This window comes from Convolutriloba macropyga, chromosome 2, assembly GCF_964194025.1.
Source record: "Convolutriloba macropyga chromosome 2, txConMacr16.3, whole genome shotgun sequence".
NCBI lineage: Eukaryota > Metazoa > Xenacoelomorpha > Acoela > Convolutidae > Convolutriloba > Convolutriloba macropyga.
This window is the reverse complement of record NC_134469.1, coordinates 61,486,733-61,511,268: the sequence shown is the minus strand read 5'-3', so window position 1 is coordinate 61,511,268 and position 24,536 is coordinate 61,486,733. Positions and strand designations below refer to the sequence as shown.

The 24,536-nt window shown below is 34.2% G+C and overlaps 1 protein-coding gene across 1 annotated transcript; it reads right to left on the bottom strand.

Annotated features, from left to right (window-relative positions):
* Positions 1–6,770: 6,770 nt before the first annotated feature.
* Positions 6,771–18,271, bottom strand: LOC142335392 (uncharacterized). Its single transcript, XM_075383857.1, has 2 exons — positions 18,263–18,271; positions 6,771–7,262 (listed from the first exon to the last, which is right to left on the bottom strand). The coding sequence occupies exon 2, from the start codon at positions 7,235–7,237 to the stop codon at positions 6,890–6,892; it is 348 nt and encodes a 115-aa protein (XP_075239972.1). The 5' UTR covers positions 7,238–7,262; positions 18,263–18,271; the 3' UTR covers positions 6,771–6,889.
* Positions 18,272–24,536: the final 6,265 nt, after the last annotated feature.

Sequence of the window (24,536 nt, the reverse complement as noted above, 5' to 3'; positions counted from 1 at the left end):
GAAAAGATTCAGGAGGAAAATTTGTCTCTTTGGTTCTTTGTTATAACAAGGCGGCTCGGTAATGTGCGATGGCACATAAGGTTCCGACCCCGCCCATCCGCATATTTGGCATAATTGTCTACCAAATGAGGAACAGATAGAAAAACCCAAAAAATATTTTTTGGGAATCCCAAAAAAGCCCAAGTATTTTTCAAAAAAATTGTGTATGAACGATAAGATAGCCTCCAAAGCAAACAACTCAGTGGAATAGAAATTGAAGCATTAGATTGCTGTGACAAGCCAATATTAAGAACGCGAGTCGAGACGAACAGCAAAATCAAACAGCAACAGCAACAAACATTAATTACATCAAAAACTTTATGTCCGTTTTAAAAAACAAAATTTAGTAGCAAAGTCAGCATACCGTCAGATAAAACTAAAACTAAACAAAATAACTTATAAATCACCGCAAAAGATATGGATCAGTCCATAAAAAGGTTCGGTAACAATTAGACAAAAAAGAACAAAAACAGTAGTAAAAAAATTCGCCTATTTTTTTAAAACAATTTAATTAAAAGTAATGAAAACCATTAGAAATCAAGTAAATTATCCTAAAAGCGTACAATTTCCAATGCTTCTATAGAAGGGCATTAGGACCTGTCCTTATTCATTTTATTAAGCGGCTAAAAAGAACAACAAAATACAACAAACAAAAATTCAATTGAAATTTGCCAGAAAACGCTGTCAAAACCGTCAAGCCATATTTTGGCCCTCAAAATATATTCGATTGCTCCATCTTCAAGCACCGATAATGTAGTCTGTAGCCATTTATTAGTGAGACTAGGTAACAAGTAGACAAAAAAGACAAAAGGGCAAAAGTATGTAATAATTTTGATTTTTTTTCGAAAGAAATTTATATCCAAAGCCATGAAAGACATAAATTACGAAAAGAAATATTTAAATAGGGTCGTTTATTCATCCAAAAGAAACCTTTGAGACCTGCAATTATCAGAATATGTCTTGCGTCTATAGAAACAACGTAAAATAAGACAAATATCAAATTAATTTACTTTTTTTTGTGGAAATCCGGTTTCGAAGTCAGTAAGGTCATAAAGCATTAATTAAAAAACAGATTTTTGGACATTAATCCCTTTTGACACCTTCCCTCGACACCCATAATGTCAAATTTGACCTGTACTTAAAGGACATTGGGTTAAAAAAATGAAAAATAGAAATAACATACCTGCGAAGTTAAAAAGTTTTTTTTTTAGTTTTGGAAAACGATTGTTTTCAAAGTCATAAAAGCCATCAGCTATCTATTATTATCAGAATTTTGGCTCATCTATTTTTTTGTGAAAAACCAGTGAAACCCATTACTATACAGGAAGTTTCTTATGACCAAAACGACAAAGTAAAAAAGACAGTTGAAGACGAAATTAAAAAATTCAATTATTTTCTTCAAGAAAGAAGTGTCGAGGCCGTTAAAACGATAAAATATATTTTTCAGGATTTTAATATATTCAATTGCGTTTTATTTTGAACGCTAATAACGTGATATGAGAACTGTCAATAGTGTGATAATGTGACTAGAAAACGTGAAAAAAATGTGACTAGGAAACGCAAATATCTAAAAACAAAAAAAACCTGAAATCTAGTAGTATCAAAGCCAGAAAAAATTATCTTCAGGCTTAAAACCATCATCGATAAAAAATTTTAATGCAGTAGAATGAAGAAGCATTCTTTTTTTGTGGACACTAAGCTACAAGTTCACCAAATTAAGAAAAAATAGAGGAAATGTTCATTAAGCCATTATTTCTTTAAAGAATCAATTATTTTTAAAATTCGAAACGATCATAAACTTTCAAGTAGAAAACTAAATGCATTATGTGGTAGCTGCTTAGGAAGCCAATTGGAACTATCACTCCTGAGCTTTAATTTGATATGTTCTGTTCGTTATTATTAAAAAAATGACTTTTTCAAAATAAATGCCGACTGATTACAATGCGAACTCTTTTTGGATTGTAACAGTCCAAAATTGGCCCAAAACTAGCCCTGCTAATGCTTTTTGTCCGTTAGCAAAAAACGGCAAGTTTTAATTACAGAGCAACCTCAGCGGAAGTTGAAGTAGGATTAGCCCCCTTCTGAGTCTACAAAGATTGTATTAGTGTTGTTTGGGGGTATACTGTCGGCAAATTTTAATTAAAATGGACTAAAGTAGCTTATTTCGTGCTGTTTTTGATGAAGAAGTCTGAATTTTGAAATGTTTATCCAGAGTTTTTGACCAAAAAAATTAAATCAGAATAATCAACAAAGATTGTTTGTCTTTAAAAATGAAATCAACGACACTATTCTTAAAAAGTTTAACAAATTTTGGCAAAATTGACGAAAAATTAGGCAAAAATTTCGGAAAATGTGAATAAAAACATCGTGAATTCACTCTACTTTTCTCAGAAGTTCAAACCTCGATAACTCCCTGTAGAAAATGAAAATTAAAAAAATCTTTTTAATTCTATATTCTACGCTGGACGAGCTTTCTAATGATACCAGTCTCAACTGTCTACGATGAAGTATCGGTCGGCGAAAATTGACTGAACAAAAAAACCCATTTGAGTATATAGTTCCTCCCCCCTCAAGAGGGTCGGAACAATAACAAAAAGATGTTATGTGTTTTATCAGCGTTGAATAAAGTGATGCTTTCAAGGACTTCAATATAAGAATATTGGCATTTTTGGACTTTTGATGATTTGTTCAATTGTTCGTTCTGTTTTTGTTTTATTTTCTTATTTGAGGAAAATCTGTTATGTGAAGCTAGTTAACGTCAGCTGTGTGTAGTTAAGCGGCTTTTTGGGAATAAAATTTGGGCAGACATTTTTCACCTGCAATCGATCTTGCCTGCAAACTGTGCAGCATGTCTGTTTAATCATTGCTTTGATAATAGGCCGTGTGACTATAGATTGTGATTATGACTGTTTTCGAACAGAACAAGAACACGCCACTTTGAAATAGAAACTAGGACTTAACTATGACCAAGACAAAAACACTGCACAAAAATTAAAGAGGAAAAATGTGAACATAAGGAAAATTGAATGATGAATGATATCATTAAGGAGCCTCAATTTGAACGAGCCGGAGTGTCAAAATAGGTCTTTACACAAATAATGTATTTGCTACCTCAGCAGAGAGCAATTATTATGGTGTTCAGGTGCAAATTTCCTGCATAAGTTTTCTCAAAATTGCATACCTGCACACCGTTCAAATAAATTACCCGCCAAAAAATTCATTTCTTAGAAAAAAATTAAAAAAAAACACTTTCGGGACAAATTACATGAAAAATTAATATAAATTGCGAAGGTAAATTTACCTTGCAGGCTCATTCACGCTAGTGTGCAAAAACGCGGAAATACATGCTCAGTTCAGGTATGTTTACAAGAACTCCTGGGTTAATTTACTTGCACGTTACTACGAGTGTGTGTGTCTTGCTAAGTCCGATGGGTCTGGAAAGATCTGATCATAGCAATTTGGAACGAGCACCTCGACTTGGGAATTGCTACAAAACGTGCTTCTGTCTTCTGAAATGTTTGGGCTATAAAACGGACGGGATATAATTGTTCCGACCCCTCTTGGGGGGGGGGGGGAGGAACTATATACTCAAATGGGGTTCAGACAATTTTGACCGATCGATATATTCATCGCAAAGAGTTGTGAGTGGTATCATTAAAAAGCCCCTCCAGCGTAGAATACAGAATTGAAAAGATTTTTTTGAATTTCTTATGTTACATGTAGTTATTGAGGTTTGAAGTTTTGTAAAAAATACACGGATTTCCGTTGTTTTTATTCACATTTTACGGAATTTGGCCTTAAAATTTTGTCAATTTTGCTAAAAATTATAAAATATTTAAAAATAGTACTGTTGATTTTATTTTTAGAAAGAAAAGCATTGTTGACTATTTATGATTGACTTTTTCTGGCTGAAATTTTGGCTGAATTTTTCAAAACTTAGCCTTTTTCAGGAAAAATTGCCCGAAATAAGCTTTTTAGAAAGCTTTTTTAAGCTTTGATTAAATTTGCCGAAAGTGCACACCCCAAAAACAACAAACACAATCTTTGTAAACTACAGAGGGAGCTAGTTTTACATTCATACCATTAGAGTAGTCTAGAATCAAAACTTTGCCGTTTTTCGCTAACTTTACTTTATGATTATCAAAAGAGCAGCATATAATTTTAGTCTTTTAACGACCAAATTATATAGATCTAAAGCATTCGAAACAATTGAGTGGTCAAAATGGTTTCTTAAACAGTTTTAAATTAATGTATCTATTTTTAACTCGAAAAATTAAGGTCGTTTTGACATATAAAAGTGTTTGCTTTATAAATAAACAATGGCTTATTGAACTTCGCCGCTTTTTTTTAATTTGGTCAACTTATAGCTCAGCAAAGAAAAAATGCTTCTTTGTCCTGTTTTTTCTTCACACATTTAATCTTTTTTTGTGGTTTTGAGCGTTAAGTTATGGTTTTCTGGCTTTGATACTAAAAGAATTCAATTTTTTTTAAATATTTAGGTCACCTAAGTGGCCCGTTTCTCACGTTTTCTTTTTCTGGTTTTGTCACACTATCACATTAGTGACAGTTCACATATTGCATTATTAGCGTTCAAAATAGGGCACAATTGAACAATTAAAAATATTGAAAGGCTTAGACTATAGTTTTAATGGCTTCGACACCCCTTTCTCGAAGAATATAATTGAAATTTTTACAATCGTCTTTGACTGTTGTTTTTATTGAGTCTTTTTAGTCGTATGAAACTAACTGAAAAATAACAAGTTTCATTGGCATTTCATAAAGCAATAAAAGAACCTTTATTCTGATTTGGGTAGAAATCTGATGGCTTTCATAACTTTGAAAACAATTGTTTTCAATAATAAAAAGAAGTCTTTTTAACGCTGTTAAGTTCACATATTTGTATTTTTTTGTCTTTTTCGTACTTAGTCTCGTTAATAACAGGTCACATATGACAATTTTGCTGCCGAGGGAGGATACAAATGTACAATATTTAATGTTTTTTTTTAAGAATTTGGTCTGATTTTACTAGCTTCAGAACGGGTTTTTCGCACAAAGAGAAAACTAACTTTTGATTTTTGTCTATATTTAACGTTCTTCTTTTAGACGTAAAACAACTGTTGAATAATAAAAGGTCTCAAGCGCTTCCTTTGGACGAACAGTCAAATAATTTTGATTATTTCATTCTGTAGCTAAAGGCTTTCATAACATTGAAAATAACTGTTTTCAAAAAAAAACAAAAGTGTAAACAATTTTGCCCTTTATTTTGGTTTTTAGTCTACTTTTTACCTATTCCCATTTATAAGGAGGCCTATGCCAATTTTTAAGAGTTTGAGGAAAGCTCATTTGAAAATATTTTGAGGGGCCAAATATGGCCTTTCGGCTTCGTCAGCTTTTTATCGCAAGTTTTAATTGACATTTTTTGTCGTCCCTGTTTGTTTTTCTTTCTGTAACCGCATAAAAATTTATTAATGGCAGGTCTTAATGCCATCCTATAGAGGCGTATGTGATCATGAACATATTGGAGGTTTTCAATTGCCATTTAATGGTTTTCCTTTCTTTGAAATTAATTGTTTTTATGAACATAAGCCAATATTTTATTTGCTGTTTTTTCCCTTTTTGTCCAATTTTTACCGAACTTTTTTATAGAGTGGTCCCATTATAGAGTAGTGAAGTACAATTTAGTTTGTTTAGTTTAAATTTTATCCGACTCGAAGTATTTTGAGCTCGTTAGAATGTTTTTTATAAATTAACATAAAGTTTTTGATGTAATCAATGTTTGTTGTTATTCTTGTTTGATTTTTATTGTTCGTCTTGAATTGCTTTCTTAATAATGACTGATCTCATCAATCTGATGCGCAATATTTTTACTCCATGGAATTATTTGGGCCGGTGGCGATCTTTGTTGATACGCAATTTTTTGGAAAAAAATTTGAATTTGTTTTCTATCTGTTCCTCATTTGAAAGACATTTATGCTAAAAATGTGGATGAGCGGGGTCGGAACTTTATGTGAAAACGCACATTACTGAGCCTCTTTGTTTTGTATTCGAAATGAGAAATGATATTTTTTAGAGAAACCAGAGTAAGGTTCCATCCGTCACCAAAACTTCGAGACAGAGAGCTTTGTTTGAATGATTGAACTTAGTCTTAAAGATGTAAAAGTCTGATTTTTGCCCTTAACTTAGTGTGCTAATGTAATACACCATGCTGGAGGAAAAAAATTGTTCTTAGTTAGAAATATAACTTCTGACATTTGAATCAAACCGCTGCAAAAAATCGGCTGGTTCGCTATCGGAGACGTTAGGTTTTATTTCAAATCCTGTAAATTTTTCAGAAGAAAAGTTTTCGTTCACTAATTTGCAAAATTGCACTCTTAAATTCGATTTAACTTCAACATCTTTGTACACTTTTCTTCTCTAAATACGTTAGAACAAAATCTTAGTCCCCCTGGGGCCTCGTGCCCAGCACTTGAACGCAAGCGCCCTCGTGTCAGGGCACTAAATCACTCGGGTGACTAAGATTTTGTCCTAACACACACACACACACACACACACACACACACACACTTATATGTAAATATATATATATATATATATATATATATATATTTATATATATATATATATATATTTATATATATATATATATATATATATATATATATATAGCTCGCTAATTGCAGAAAACGGTGGAGCTCATTCTGCTCATTTTATCGGATAGCTTGACAGCAAAATTTTGAGGTTAATTTGTGAATTAACAAATTCAATTTATATATCGTTCAATTACTTTAACCAATTCATAACATATAACATTCAGATACTTGAAGGTTGTGTTGAAAATGAATAGCTTCCTTTATTGGGCGAAGAGCAGCTTGACAAACTGATGGCCAAGTATGTCCCTATCCATTTCAGTATCAAAAGAAACTCTTTTCTGTTTAGATCTCGTATAAATTTGAGATCCAATGCCCATTTGGGGCACGATAGTCCGTCTTTTCCTCCTTTCAACAGCTTGGTGGACTAGATCTTTGTTGTTGGATAGATTTATAGGGCAGCACATCACTGGGCCTTCAGATTCTGCCCTCCCATTTATGTCCAAAACTCTCGGATTTCTTTTACCGCCGTCAACATCCTCCACAGAAAGCCTTGCAGTCTCGCATATATTCAGCCAGCACAGAATGAGGAGAAATACTGAGAAACGCATCTTGCTAATTTGATCGGAGGCACTTCTTAAACACAATAACCATTGAAGAGAACTGGTTGAAAATATTAAATAACTATCGAACCACTTTGTTTTTTTAGGAAAGTAAGGCGGCTCGGTCTTCATCGCTGATACATTCAGTTGCAACTTAAATCACCAGCAGTCTAAGATTAAAACTTTTGAGACTTGTTCAGGGAGAAAATGTCCATCTGTGAACTGTAGGACCAAATTAAAACATCAAAGAAAAATTCGGAAGAGTAGTGATTCAATTTCACAAACGGGCTATAATAATTTAGAAACAATAGACACTAGTGTCAGTATAAGAGGCCCACAGTTTAAGTACAGAGAATATAATTGGCAAAAAATTGCAAAAACAGCTTGAGATAGGAACTTCTTTTTCAGAAGACAAGACAGAAGGATATTTGTAAAAGCCACAAATAACATGTCAAAATCTCTCAAAATATTGAAAATATTTTGCATCAGAAACAAGATGTTTCTCATTTTTATCCTGCAAGAACAAAAATAACGACAAGAAAGCTGTAAATCATTCGCTTAAGTATAAAGTTTCATATCATTTACATCATTTGGATGTCAAACCGATTTCCCTTTTCTACCTTTCAACCAATTGTTAATCTGAGATCTGAGTAAAGATATTATTGATGTATGAACAGAAGAGGATGCCTAACTCACTGAAATCATAGAAAATTGCGGCAATAGCAAAAGCTAAATAAGTTTAACTTATTGCCTTCAACCTGTAATAACTATTCTCAATTTCTTATAATTTTTCCATTTCGAGAAATATGGCATATTTGAAAAAGAAAAATTTTGGAACTCAAATATTTTCAGAATAACGTATCTTATTGCTTGTTGGTTGGCTAAGAGACAAATAATATGAAAAAAATAACAACCAGCAACGAAGGAAAAAAAACACTGCTATGTTGGCAAATAGCAGAATATAAATAAGTTAAGCAGTGCAATGATAGTCCGGATAGTCCGCATATTACCAAATCTTTTCAAATTGTTAATTATGTTTATGAATTTTTTTTCAAAAAGGATAGCTGATGTGCGTTTGCAACTTAAAACATCAAACCACTGGAAGAAAAAAAATAAACTATCTGGAGGATTTTGGAGACTTAAACTCTGCATATCGTAGACACAGCCATATACCCTGCATTTAATCAAATTTTCCAAAGATTTCCTCGTATAAACAGAGCTACCTGGCAATTAGCATATGTTCAACATTGCAGAGAACATATACTCGTGTAAGCCTTTACCCGTTTTCAAATTTGGCGAACTATTCTCATAAAAAATCTCATCCTGATCAGATTACACACTCTAATGCGAACTAACTATTGCAAGTTTAGTTTAAAAGAATTTTACATTCTGATGCTTTCAAACCCATTGATATAGGTTACTGGTACCTTAAAAACACTTGTATTTTTAATCTTAGAAACTTATTTGGGGCGTAGGAGTTTCACATAGCAGCCCTACTTGTCTTTCGTTCAGCCAATTTTGAGAGTAGCATCATACATTGAGTAGAAAGACTCGCATACCAGTCACCTCCCTTCACGAACACCGGGGTCGACTACTTCGGCCCGTTTTACGTTACTGTACGTAGGACTACCGAGAATAGATGGGGTTTCCTCTTCACATGCTTAACTACTCGTGCCGTTCATGTTGAAATCGTTCCGTCGATTGACGCAAGTTCGTGTGTATTGGGAGTGGATCGATTCGCCTCCCGTCGGGGTACACCTGCCATTTTTTGGTCAAACAATGGCTCTAGCTTTATTGGCGCGCAAAAAAACTACCCAAGAATATCGAAAAGTGGAATACTATCATTATTGCAGTGGAACTTGCCGGAAAAGGCCTAAGGTGGAGGTCCAACCCGCCCAGTGCGCCAGACCAAGGTGGCATCTAGGAGAGGCTGGTACGTAGTTTTAGGCAAACACATTACGCCATCCTCGGTATTCGTTGCCTCACTGATGAATTTTTGAACACTACTTTTTGTCTCGTCAAACACGCACCTAACTCACGCCCGTTAACGCCCGTAAGCGCAGACCCCTCCGAGCTAGGCGCAATAACGCCTGATCACTTCCTACTCGGTAACCAGGCAACACAATACCGTCAATCGTTGGCGTCGACGAGTTCGATCATCGTAAACGGTACGCCCGAGAACAGTCGTATGCTAACACTATTTGGGCACGTTGGATCAAAGATTACGTACCGGAGCTGAACCGCCGTTCCAAGTGCCAGACGGCTGCCGAGCAACACCTTAAGACCGGAGAATTGGTCTGAGTAGTTGAAGAGACCAACCCAAGGGGTTACTACCCTATTGCTCGGATCACTGAACTGCGTTACGTTTCCGACAGCGTCGCACGGACCGCCGTATTGCGTACGTCCACCGGATCGCTCGTCCGCCCGCTTAAAAAATTAGCCCCGATTCTCCCACATCTTCTGGGCCGGAGGATGTTATGAATAAGGCGAGTAATATATCAATATGCGTCATTTTATTAGCCAATCAGACGTTCCAATATAAGTACAAAGCTAGGGAAAAGTGCAAAAAACATATTTTCAAGTAAATCTATTCATAAGACCTATCAAATAAGACATGATTTGGCTCAATAATTTTCGGGTTTTTCGATTGATTGGTACAAAGTGGTGACTGGCATTGAACTGATTCGTTATCACAAAATACCGGCCAAAACCAAATGAGCATCAATAATTGCCGTCTAAGAAACCAACTGTTGGTTCGTTCGCCGTAATCTTAATACGTCACCAATGCTTATACGATGATATCTACACATACTATAATGTTTTTGTTATGTTGCTCTATAATAAGCTTGTTATTCGAATTACTTATTATTAAAGTACAGCTTTCCGAACTTCTTTTAATTTGTCAGAGTTAATAAACCTGCCTTCAAAAAATTTTTGAAGTAATTGTTCGCAAAACGATTACCTCTTCATTCGTTCAGGCAACATACAGAGAGTTCTCCCCGTTTGATGTTTGGACATGTATGTGTTGTTTCGATAGATGCAACAAGCATAGATTAAACCCTACGTATAGCAATGGGAAACAGATTCATCAGAAACTAGTCAATTAATCCAGAGACAAAGTTATATAAAATTTTAGGAGTGGAGAAGAACAATTCGTGTTTTTAGGAAAAATGTTAAGTTCTTTTATGTTTTAAGTCCAACAATTTTTTCAGCTCGAGACAAAAGTTGATTCAAGTTTTGCGATATATGCCACGGTGTAGATTTTTTTCCGATTTACTGCTGTTTATGCTGTAATTGTCATTTATGTGGGATAACTCTAGCTAAATTGTTTGCTAAATTTTTTCAATTTTTTTGCAGAATGCATAGAATTTTCTAATGCTTGGATTTAAGAACGAAAATTTGGCTGCCGAGATTTTTAAAAAAAAAAGTAATTTTTTTAACTCTTCGATGGCTCTTTTATTTGAAAAAAAATGATAAAGTGATGATTTTAAAAGCAAGCAGAGCCTTAGGTTTAAAATAGATACTGTTCATTTTCCTCGTTTTTCAACAGCACGACTATGTTCCGATATATGAGACACACATCTAGAATAAAGAAATTCAAAAGAATGATAGTTTTGCATAGTGTTTGACAATTGATTGTATGGAAGTTTCTTTGCAAACGCACATTAGTGACTGATCCTTTTTGTTCTGATTTAGGCATTTAAAAACATTTTGATTTTAGTGTTTTTGGTTAAGTTAAAAATTAGAGCGTGGAAATTGAATGTTATTTGAAATACGTTCAACATAGGAATGAATTTGCAGATACTTAATAGTTTGTTGTTTAATACCTCTCATCTTTTTTGACTGCTCCATTGCTCTACTTTAACAAATTGGTTCTTCAGCAATATATGGTGGGATTTCGTTAAAATTGATAGGCCACTGCTGCTAACTCGACAATTTTTTTGAAGCATGTGTTTTATTGAAATATCATTTATTTAGAGTTGTTAAATAATTGCGTACAATCGAATGTCGTTCATTTTGTGATTTTGTTGAATTCAAATCAAAACAAAAGGAACAGATTACCATATTTTACAGATTAACAGATTACCATATTTTACAAAAAGTTTGTCAAATTACTCTGAATTTTTTAGAGCAGCTTAGCATAGCGTGTTTAATTTTTTCTTACGTTAAAACAAAAGAATTCCGAATCAAAAGTCCAAAAATTTGAAAAAAATTTGGAGCACGAGTATACGTTAATTTTATGGATGCAATAGCTCTTTGATTCTTTCAACAGTTGATTGAGCCAAAAGGATATAAAAACAGGGCATTTATTATGAATCAGAGAACAATTTCTCCTTTCTCCGACTATTTACTTGAAAACTCTTTCAATGAAAACATTTTTTTCTCTACAATAACACTAAAAAGTACTGCCAAATATCCGCAAATGATATCAATATACCTGCGCAAAGGCACACGCAATAGCAAAATTGGACAAAATTATGAATAAAGTCTGAAATGCCAAGCATGAACAACACTCCTCATTCACATTTAAGTACGGGCTAAATACATTGATAGGCTGGAATGGACGCAGGAGAAAAAGATCAGGCTGTCTAAGTCATAGCCCCAATAATTCTAACACCGGATTAGGCTTTGAAAGCAATGAGCTGGTTTTAGTTTGTTTCATATTAAATTTTTACTTGAAAGTTTTTTCTAGGCAAATTTTTACTTAAATTGCTAACACACGCACACATCAAGCATATATACTCACATATCTTTAGAGAATATAATTTCTTTGAAAAACTTTACAATACTAGATTTTTTTACCCTTAAAATGTATTCATTTTTAATACTAATAGCATTTCACTCAATACATCAACAACAGTACAACATTACTACACACGAAAGTGAAATTAGAGCAACAATCATCATTAAAAAGTGCTTTAAACCAAATATTTTTTGTATGAAATGAAGAATGAGCCATAATTTTTACTGTGAGTGGGAAGGAACATAATGCTTCTTTTAGCAAGTACTAAATTGAGTCTTGATCGTCGACATACCTGGTGTCAGTCCGTTGTTTTTGAAAATTGATAAATGAATTTTAAAAACAATCAGTCACGAGAACAACCAGTTTTGAATGATGTAAACAGCAAAAAGTGTACATAGATTTATTTTTTACAATCTGAAAATGTTCTACGAGCCTATTTGTCTAGCAGCATTTAACTTTTTCTCCCCTTTTTAAATGACAGCCTCGAATAATTGTGTGGGTTGTCGCCGATAGAACCCCAGATTGTCTCAAGTTAATAATAGCCCATTCTTTGTGACCTAGGAAAAATTTCCTGCAAATAAGGTAGAAATCGCTCTTTATATATTACGTAAACGGCTGGATAACTTTTGTTTTTCTGGAGATATTGTTTAATCAACTTTTTAACGATTGGTGACAGCTCCAATTTTCTTTCCACAAAGAGATTTAAGAAGGCGACGAGTGGGTGGGAGTGGGAGTGGGGGGGGGGGGGGATTTTGATGAAAAGTGCTGGAGTTGTGAAGAGTAATTCGAAGTATGAGTTATGATGGTTGGTTGGGTGGGGTAATTCAGTGTAATGGTGATGGGATTGTTTGATGGATGGGCGCGCTGTATGTCCATGATCGAATTCAAATAGCGATTTATATTCCTGTTTTTAAATTTAAAAATAGTTTTGTTATGTTCCTCGTCCATTGGGTGATAGGGTGCTAGGGGTATTATAACGGTTCTACCCAATTGGGCAAAATGGAATTGGGTAAGTTGTCCTGACACCATTATAATAGCCCGCATACAAATTAGAACACGTGTTAATTGACCAAAATATTTCATCGAGACGGGTGAAAATGAAAGGAGTCAGATATGAATAAGTCAAACGGTGCTAACAAAAGTGTCGATTTAATTATGTTATTTCGTTATAATTTGTTTATTTGCGATGCTTTTGATAACGTACAACTACGTCGACGAAATAGTAAGCAACTGAAAAATAGAGAATTCAGTATATGATAATTTAATGTTATTAAAAACTACGACTTAAATAATTTCGATAATTTGTTCGACTGTGGGGTCTCTATCAAGTCCACTGGGTTATGGCCAAATTACCTAGAGGTCATGATCAAAAAAATTGTTTCAAAACTAAGGGAAGCTGCTTATTATTATGGAATCTGGCTTTCAAGTAGCTCTTTGCTTAATTGCTCTCTATAAGGTGTGTCGGCTATTTTGTATGCCCGCCAAGTGACCAGCCACGGATAGAGTCACATCGAATTTTTCGGGGCGCTGAGACATGGTAAGAGACCGGACAAAAAATGAAAAAGATAACACATAAAACACCGAAAAATTGGGAACATAGATCGACAACTAATCTCTGTTCTCATTGGTTGAAATTGAACGTGATTTGCGAGCTGATATTAGATTACTGCATCTCGCGATGCCTCACAGGCCATTGCCATGCCTTAGCGACCTGCGAGACTTTATATTGTCAATCAAAACGGGACGCATTAGCATCACCAAACTTCTTATCAGCTGTAAGTGAGTGCTTAAATCTTACTGGCCAATATACAACTTGATTGATTTCATTTTCTATCTATAGTACCATTTTTGATTTTAGCCAATTTTCTGTCAATTTGATGTGTGAGCCCTAGTGATGAGCGGATTCAAATCTTGCAAGTATCTTGCAAGATGATTCAAAACTTGCAAAATTCTTGCAAGAATCTTGCAAAATATCAATCAAGGCAAAAAATAAATCGGGGTAAAAATGTTTTAGGAAACACCTTTGAAGCAAATTATTGTTTAAAAAAGAAATAACAAAACCGAGTTCAATGAAAAAAAAAATTAGCTCGGATTCAAAATCTTGCAAGAATCTTGCAAGTTTTTGAATTCTGGAAATTTTATTTGTGTATAATTGGTAGCTGAAACTAACTGAAAACCAAATGAAATGACTGATATCAGTATTCTTGATCAGCAAAACTGAACCTAGTTGACTTTTTTGTACACGACTTTTGAATGTGAAATCTTGCAAGAATCTTGCAAGTTTCTTGCAAGATTTTGATTTCAAATACAAATTTCCGACAAACAACTAGAGACAACTCGAGGTAATCAAATCCTTCTTTTAAAGTTCAATTTACATAATTGAAGACGAAAACACTTTCAATCTTTTTCTCATTTTTTATTAAAAAAGAATTGTTTTTAGAGAAACAAACAGTTGGAATTTTTGTTACTGATCCTAAGGGTAACTTAGCATGTTCTTGTTGTAGTAAAAAATTCCGTTTATTTATGGTGGGTCTATTTATCTTCCTATTGAAATTTGACCGAACCTATATGATGCCTTCAGTTGATAGCTATTGGTGTTAATTTCCTTGAAGTTTTTTCATTCAAAAAATATTGGTGTGTATTTGAAGTTTCATTTCTGTACTTGTTTCATTCGATTTATAGTTTAATCTCCATCTAAAAAATTTAACCTCAATTTTTTGGTATATCAAACATCCGTTTCTGATCTTATGCTAAGTACTGTTTCTTTTGAAGTACAAAGAGAAAACAACAGTCGGATTTTATTTTACTGATATTTCGCAATGTACCATAACAAACTCAATGTACAAAACGATTCATTAGTTCGTCAACATAATTCTTAAGTCATCGCGTAGCATGAAAGAAACTGTTTCCAAAAGTTGGCGTTTCGGTTTTATGGTGATTTTAATAACTCTTGTTCGAGTTCTTTTTTTTGTCAAATCAAACAAAACGCCCCGGCCTCTAGGGCGAGGTGGTAATTTCTTTCAATTACTCAGTTGACTTGAATTGCATTCAAAATTGTCCGCGTGACACCGTTTTTAGTCGCTGTGCTTAATTTTGCGAGAAATTAGGTCTCGCAATAGCCCAATAGTCGGGAGGGAGTACGCTTCATGTGTTGGACGATTTCTCTAAAACTACTGTACCCCGTTGAACGGGCAATGTCGTGTTTTGTTAACCCTAAACCCCTTCTTTGCATTGTTTAGTTGGTTTCCCAATTTGGCTTAATAAACAAGTTATAAATGTTTAAATTTGAAAAAGTCAAAGTAAAAAGTCGAAGTAAAAATTCCTACTACGAAGTAGGAATTTTTTCCCCATTTCCTGGTGGAGATCTTGGGTGTTCAGTAACTACTGAGTGGATTAGAATTGCTTGCACAATTGTCCCCTTGGAACCGTTTTCAGTTGTTTTGCATAATTTTGCCAGAAATTGGGGTCTCCCAATAGCCCAAAAATAACGAATTTTAAACGCATTTTAAAAATATGTCTTTTTCATCGAGTCAAGGAAGTGTTCAAATCAACCCATACTCTGCATAGAGTATTCCCTGGGTATGCAGAGTGTGGGACAAAAAGAATTTTTTCTATTTTTTGACTAGGAAAGAATTTGGTCTTTCATACGGAATTTTTTGAATTGCGCGAATAGAGAATTTTAAAAATAGGTCCTTTTCGTCGGATCAAGGAATTGTCCAAATCAAACCAAACTCGGTATGGAGCATTCCGTTTGTAGGTAGAGTGTAGGTTGAAACAAAAATTTGGTATAGGTTGCCTTGGTTAGGTGTTCGTACGGAAATTTACGATTATTTCAAATATGTAAATTTAAAATTAGGTCTTTTTGATTAGTTCAAAGAATTGTCCCAAACGAACCAAACCTGGAATGGAGTATACCCGGGGTAGATAGACTCTGAGACAAAAAGAATTTTAGGGGTAGCTTTCATTTAAAAAAATTAGGTTTTCGTTCGGAAATTTGCGATTATTTCAAATGAGCAATTTTAAAAATAGGTCTTTTTCTTATGGTCAAAAATTTCTTCAAATTGGACAAACTCGATGTAGAGTATCTCAATTGTAACTAAAGTCTAAAGCAAAAAGAATGTTTGCTATAGCTTACCTAGGAAAAAGGTTAGTATGTCATACGGATTTCATACGGAACCTTTTGAATTTCTCGAATAACGAGTTTTAAAAATAGGCCTTCTGATCGGTTCAAGGAGTTGTCCAAAGCGAATCAAACTCGGTATGGAGTATCCCCTGTGCAGGTAGAGTGTTGGACAAAAAATATTTTTGCTATAGGTTGCCTAGGAAGAAAGTTAGTATTTCATACAGAAACTTTTGAATTTCGCGTATTAGGAATTTTAAAAATAGGTCTTTTTCATCGGGTCAAGGAGTTGTCCAAATCGATTCAAACTCGTTATGTAGTGTTCCATGTGTACCTAGAGTCTAAAACAAAAAAAATGTAATATAGCTTGCCTGGGAAAAAAGTTAGGTTTTCATACGAAATTTTTTGATTATTTCGAATTAGTTTTTAAATATTACATTTGATTTCGTGCTTTGCTTTAATTTTGTTTTGTTTGGAGCGAGCTTTTCGAGCCAGGTTTTTGTACATTGTGCTATGCTCAATTCTCCTATAGTTATTTGATTTTACTCCGCCACTGCTGGTCCCAAGCCCGGAATGAAAAAGGAGGAGGGTGAGAAAAAATAATCCTGAAAAAAATCAAAGTAGGCTTTTTTAAATTGACTTTAGATTGTTTTCTGACTTATAATTACTTGCTTGTTCTTAGCGTTCATTTTCAGGTCCACCAGTTGCCGCCTGCAGCCAGGTAATTACAAAAATGTGAATTCAAACTCTTGCAAGAATCTTGCAAGTAGGTTTCAAATACTTGCAAGAACCTTGCTTGTCGGATTCAAAATATTGCAAGAATCCTGCAATAATCTTGCAAGAAGTATGTATTCTCTTGCAAGATAGCTTGCAATATTTTTGCAAGTTTTTAAATTTTTTAATAACTAGGGTGATAGTAAGCGTTTTTCACTTTTCTGTAAAAAAAATTACCTTGCTTTTTACTGGCCCTGGTATGTAATATATTTTAAAAGTGTCACTATTCTATTAGGTTATTACTCTTTATATTGGTTCTATTGTCAGGTCTCACGTAACGCGTGGCCAAACGAACTAAGTGCGCAAATTTTTAACAGTTAAATGGGAGTTTATTCCGTGGTTTTATTGTTGGGCTTAATGTCATGTCTAAAATTAAGGGGGGGGGGGGGTGGGGTTGTGGGTTTTTTACAAGGCCGACGGCGCTGAGGCTTAGCCAAATTTGTTGGTGGTTATTGCCTTGAAGCTTTAGGACTCTACTGTATGCGAGGGTGGTTGTCATGAAATGTGATTCTCAAATAGTTAATGTTTCTTATTTGTCGGCTAAAAGGTATGTCGGCTCATGACATGTGGTGGTAGTACCTGAGAATGCAAAACACTTTTTCTGCGGAATGTTGCATTTATTTCCAGATTGACCCTTTAGTTGACCCGCTATAAAGACTTGCACATGGCTAACCCTGCCATTGACAACTCACAAATGTTATTACTCTATGACCCGCGCAAAAAAGTTCTCACTTGCTTAAAAATGGGCAAATTTTGTTGGTATGGATGGTCTGTCCAATGGTATGTCATCAGTTTTGTTCGCTCTGGATGATAGGATCCGGCCAAGAGGCGTTTCGGTCTGAGCAACGGTTTTTCCGACGGTCTGGCGGCCTATTGTTTGTTCGACAATTTTAAGTCTGGTCGGTCTGGAACCCCTGTCCGCGACCCAAGCCGCTCTGGGCAATACCTGTCTTGGGTCCCGAACCCCAATCAGTTACCGAGTTGGATACTCGATAATTCCGCGCTGATTGTACCCCCACTTTCCTAATACTTACTCAACTTTTACATAGGTGTTTACAGCTCAACAAACTTAAAACATTAAATCTCAAGAGGAAAAAAACTTGGCGTTCCCTGTAAAGCGTTCGTTGTAATTTTGAATGGCAAGCGCAAAACTGAGTAGCAAACAGTTAAGAATTTTTAAACACAACAACGCTTGACAATTTCGAACAAGTTTGTCTGAAAAATATGCCTCGATACAGTAATTTAGTTTCCAGCTCTGCCACCGCAATGAAATTTGCCATAATCATTTTACATTTTAGTGGACAGAGAACAGTCATGCGTTATGTGAGAATCAATAATTTTGAAAATCAAAACCTGCGTTTCATAAATCAATGACTAAAAAAACTTGTTCACTTACAGTGAGAAAAACTGCACTGATCATCAAAGTTAAGAACAATAATTGAATAAGAGGTAATTATATCGTTTCACACTATTTTTTGCTTTTTTTTAAAAATTACCTCTCTGTTTAGTTTTAGGGAATTGATTTGTGCGATATAATCAATGCCTTAATTGGACAGTAAGTTTTGCGGGTGAATTTCATAATAAGGTTTGGTATGCCATCCTCATAGATCACTTTGGTGACTTACAGCTATTCTGACGTACGTATATTGCCAGAAATATATTGAAATGATTATTCCAAAAAGGTTAAGGAACTAGATGCAGGAAAACACCAGATTCTAGCCCCAGGCTGCTCTTTTACCGATGTTTCTGCGGGAATTCAGAAGAATTTTGACTCCAGGAATGCAATGAGCCACCCCCAGTGATTGTGGAATTTTTATCGTGTAAGATCTGATAAGATGCTGACTAAGAATTTTTATCGTGTAAGATCTTATCAGATCTTACACGATAAAAATTCCTCTTATCAGATCTTACACGATAAAATTCCTCTTATCAGATCTTACACGATAAAAATTCTGGTAAGAGGAATTTTTATCGTATAAGATCTGATAAGACATCTTATAAGATAAACATTCCTCTTACTAGAATTTTTATCGTGTAAGATCTGATGAAAAAATTTATACAAAAACTAAGCAGTTCCTTCACAATTTTTCAGACAATTAATGAATATTACCACACAGTTTTTACAGCCACCGAGAAATTATCAAGCTCCGAGGCAAAGCCGAGGCGTTACAATAACTTCGAGGGCGATAACAACCGTGTGGTAATTTTTTAATCAACACCTGTTGCGATCATTTCAAACTTGAACACAGTTTTATTGGTTTTTCATTTTTTTTGCTGAAAATTACATTTTCAAAGGTAAGAGATATTTCTTGGGATCTGTTCTTCGTTTTGTACTCGTGCCCCCCCGCACACACAGACACACACACACACACACACCCACGCACACACACACGCACACACACACACATACGCACGCACACTTACACATACTTACACACACACACACACTTACACACAAACACACACACCCACACACGCACGCACACGCATAAACCCACACACACACACACACACACACACACACACACACACACACACACACACACACACACACACACACACACACACACACACACACGCACACACACAGACACACACACACACACACGCACAATTACATGCACACGCACGCACGCACCCATGCACACACACACGCGCGCACACAAACACAAGACAGAATTTTTATCGTGTAAGATCTGATAAGAGGAATTTTTATCGTGTAAGATCTGATAAGAGGAATTTTTATCGTGTAAGATCTGATAAGAGGAATTTTTATCGTGTAAGGTCTGATAAGAAGAATTTTTATCGTGTAAGATCTGATAAGAGGAATTTTTATCGTGTAAGATCTGATAAGAGAAATTTTTATCGTGTAAGGTCTGATAAGAAGAATTTTTATCGTGTAAGATCTGACAAGAGGAATTTTTATCGTGTAAGATCTGATAAGAGAAATTTTTATCGTGTAAGGTCTGATAAGAAGAATTTTTATCGTGTAAGAACTTATAAGAGGAATTTTTGTCGTATAATATCTGAGAAACGTCTTATCAGATCTGATAAGAAGATGCATCCCCTTACAGGCTATTAGCAAGATGGTTTTTGTCAGAAATTTGTCAGATCTACACGATAAAAATTCCACAATCACTGGGGACTGCAAGGAAATTGAGTTGTATATAGTAAAAGAGTGGAATTTTTGGCGGAATGGAAGCAAGAAAAAAGTGGAAGCTGAGGAGTTGGAAGAAAGACATACGAACTGAGAGTGGAACGAGTAGAATAAAAACACAAACAAAAAATAGATAGCAGAAAACGATGCTGCCTTGTAATTCATTATCGAGTCAATCAAATATTCAGGTAGAAATATCTGACTTCAGCCGATCCATATAAGGATTGGGTGTAGAGATCTTATTTTGCACAGTTTAATCTATGTTTCCCTGAACAGATAAATGATTTTTTTGCAACAAACAACAAATTATAACACAAAGAATATGACGAAAACAAAACTACACAATTTGGCAAAAAAAAAACAATATTTTATCCCATTTCATCAGTTAAAAGTTTGACATTTACTTCAAATTGGATCAATGCACTTCTGCCCCTAATTAGCTGCTCTTTTGTCGCCATGCACTTGACATGACCTCACAAATAGTTCCAAGATACTGTTGGTCCAGCTGCATAAATGCAGTGGGTGGCTTTGTACGGTTTTAATATTGTCATAAAAACTCTCGGATCAGTGGTCATTGAGATGAGATTCAGTTTTCATCAATTCAAAAGTTTTTTCTTAGGATTTCTTAGGATAACAACGTTTAAAAACATTTCTATGATTTTAATAGACAATTTTTTATTAACTTATCTCGACGGGACAATTTAAGCAATACCAAATCTCTAGTTGTCTTTTCTGCTCATTTTCTCAAATTTTCTTAGTATTCAAAAATACAAGCCAGCTGTTTTGTGTTTCTGAGTCTGCCTAAAATCGTCGCCACAAATCGTGGCGCTATCATATCTTCAAAAAAATACATTTCCTCACGCACTATTTACATTTTGTCGCGGATAGACTATTTCGTTTTTGATACAACGCCCCACCAAGTGCCTTGACGTCCTGTTCAATCCGTATCAAAAACTCCACCAAAAGTTTTTTGCTAATATTGGTGAGAACAAGGAAGCCAAAAATAATTGTTGAAGAAAAATTGAAATTGGCATCAAACTTCTCAGCATCCACTACAACTATAAAAATACCGCACTCAGATATCAATTTTTTAGATCAACAAAACAAACACAATTTCTGAGATTTAGAGACAGCTCTAGTGCAACAAGTTAGTTAATTGTTTTCTTTCCGTCGGAATTGATACCTTTGTTTGCAGAAAATCTGCTTTGCCAATTCACTACCAGCAAATGGCACAGACTGCGCATAACTATTGTTTGATGATCCGTTTACTACAGCTCCATTGCTAGGGTGTACACAGAGCACTGGCATCTCAACTACGATAGACCAGCAAACATGTATTTGACTGCTGGAATCGAATCCGAAGTTAGATTTAGGTTATCGTTAATTTTTGAATTGAGATATATTTTCTGGCACATTTATCTCGGCAAGTGTGCATTTCTTTTTGCACATGGCCGCTCTTTCTGTTAACTCTGACATTTTTACAAACCAAAGAATTTGGATTGCAATGGTTCGCTGTGTTTTTTTTTTATAATCCAAGAATTAGATTGTATTGGTGCTTTGCATTATTGCCCTCCAAGAATTGAATTGTACTGCTGCTCTGTCTTTTTAAAATCCAAAAATTAGATTGTTTTGGTGCTTTGTCTTTTTACCCTCCAAGAATTGGATTGTATTGGTGCTCTGTCTTTTTTTGTGAGATGTTTCCACAAAATTCTCATGAATTTGATCTTTCAAATCATGATAAATAGCCAAAGCCTAGTGGGCATTAAGTTCCATTAGAAGCCCTCAGATAGCTTTAGTAGCATTTTAAGTGCTTGGAGTGCTGAAGTAGCTATAAAGGCTTGATCTGAAGGCTAAAATGTCATTTTTAAGAGTCTTTGAGCAAAAATTGGTGCAATATTTCACGTTTTTTCGTAATTTTGAGGTATTTATTCGACTAGTCTCAAATTGATGTTTGTCAAAATTGATAAAATCCTCTTGCAAGATATTGCTAATTGCTATGGAAATTTTATGAGCTATATGCTTTGGTAATGCAAACTTAATCAAGAAAAATTTTACTAACGTTTGCAATTTCTCCAAGTCTTTTGAAAACTTTTGTCATCCTTTGAGTTTTACCACTATCCGGGTCCGAAAAAAACGTGCTCGAGAATTTAAAAAAAGTTGCTGCATAGTTTCAGACGGCAGCAAACGAACATTTTTTTCTTTAATTTATTTACAAGAATTTTAGCAACTTTTTGAAAAAAAGGTGTTTATTATTTGAAATTTTTCCCAAAAATTTTTGTCATTTTTGAGTTTTTCCAGCCCCAGTGACGAAAAGCCCTCCTCTTAAATCTGGAAATAGATTTTTGTTTGTTTTTAGTGGCGATGAGTTTGTTTTCAACATATTAGTATCACGAGTTACAGCAATATTTGCTAAAATTTTCAATTTCTTCAAGTTTTTTGAAAATAATTTTTTTCTGTTAGCTTCTTCTTGTCACAGTAGTGAGATAACCTCCACTAGTGTCTGCTATTAGGTTACTTTCTAGTTGTTGCTGTGGGCGATGGAATAGTATTCAATTTTTTAATATCGCGATTTTTTGCAACTTTTTGGTAAAATTTCAAATTTTTTCATTTTCTCTGAAAATTAATGTCATGTTCCTAGTTTATCAATTTTTATGAGCCAATGCAAAACACTAAAACTTGAATTTCGCTTAATGGAAAGCCATTGTCGGTAATGAGATGCTTCTGGTAAAACTAAAATCAAATATCACTTTTATGAAAAATTGGCAATTGTTTTCAGATTTGTTTAAGTTTCGTTCATTTTCTCTGTTTATCAATCGCTGCGCGCCAAAAAATTTCTTGCTTTTTTTAGTATTTAATACTTCCCAATTATGGCTGTTTTTATTGTCTGACAAAGCTGGAAGGTGAATGTAATTAAGTAGATCAAATTTGGCCTTTAGCGTGAATTTCTTAAGAGTTTTAGCAATAGTTATATTTTTCGGTTGGTTTATTTCTCAATTGATTCTCTTTTTGAGATGAAAAATTTTTCCGCACACTTTTCATGACAATAATTATGGAGTAGTTACAGTGCTTAGAGTGCCATAACTGCTAGGGAGGCCAAAATCAAGATTAAAAAGTCATTTGTAGCCAAAAGTTGGCAACTTCTATGTTTTTTTCCTAAGTCTTGAATTGACATTAAAAAATTCTTTTATAAGACAAAATTAATTGCCATGGTCGTTTTATGGTTTTTTTTTCATAGCCCTAAAATATTCACGAAAATTGATAAAATTGGAAAAAAATTTTTGAAGTTTTTTCGAAGTCTGTCGTCATTTTTTTTAGTATTTTTCAAGCCACAGGGGCTTGATAATAAGTTTTTGTGTAAATTCTAATGATAATGATGTTGTTTTGAACATTTTATTGATTCAAATTTAGAGTGCTTAGAGTGATTAGAGTGCTTAGAGTGCTGAAGCTGCTAGGGAGGCCAAAAACAAGATTACAAGGTCATTTGTATTAAAAACATCGCAACGTTTTTTCACAAAAAAATGATAAACTTGCATAAGTTTCTTTTGAAATTTATTTAGAAGTCTGTTGTCATTTTTTAAAAATTTTTCCAGCATATGGTCCCAAAACAAATTTCTCTAGGGGTTTGATAATAAGTTTGTGTTGAGTTTCTAATGGTTATGATGTTGTTTTGAACTTTTTAATAACTCGTATTTTAGAATTTTGTTTGACAAAAATTTTACGGTTTCCAACTTTTAATGAAAATGATTTTCTTGTTTTCACATTTTTGTCTTAATTGTTAAATAACCTGCACTGTATCTCGCCAGAATGGTACTTTGTAGTTGCTATGGGAAATAGAATGTTATTTTACTTTTTTATATCTTGATATTCTGCCATTTTCTGATAGAAATTGAGTTTTTTCTCCGTTTCTGAAAAAGTGTCGTTCCTTGTTTAACAATCTTTTCAAGCCAATGCAGTTGTTAAGGCTTCAAATTGGGTTTCTTGGAAGGCTGTGGGGACAATGAAATATTTCTGCAAGAACTAATATCATACATTTTATCAAAATTTCATTTAAAATTGCTTTTATTTTCAATTTTTTTGCAGTTTTTGTCAATTTCAAAGTTCAAAAATTGTTGTGGGACAAGAATTTTTTTAGGTCACGCAGATAGAGACAGGTTCAACAGAACAAAAGGTTTTTGAAATTTTGTTATTGCAAAATTAGGAAGCTTCTTTTAAAGTTTCCAATATTTGAAAAATTTGCAATCGTTTTCAAATTTGAACAATTTTTGTTCATTTTCTCTGTTTATCAATCGCTGCGCGTCAAAACTTTTCTGGCTTTTTTTAGTATTTAATACTACCCGATTTTTGCTGTTTTTATTGTCTGACAAAGCTGGTTCTTTGGTAGGTGAATGTAATTAATTAGCTCAAATTTGGGTTTCTGCGTGAATTTCTTAAGAGTTTGAGCAATAGTTATGTTTTTCGATTGTTTTATTTCTCAATTGATTCTCTTTTTCAGTTGTAAGATTTTTTCACACAT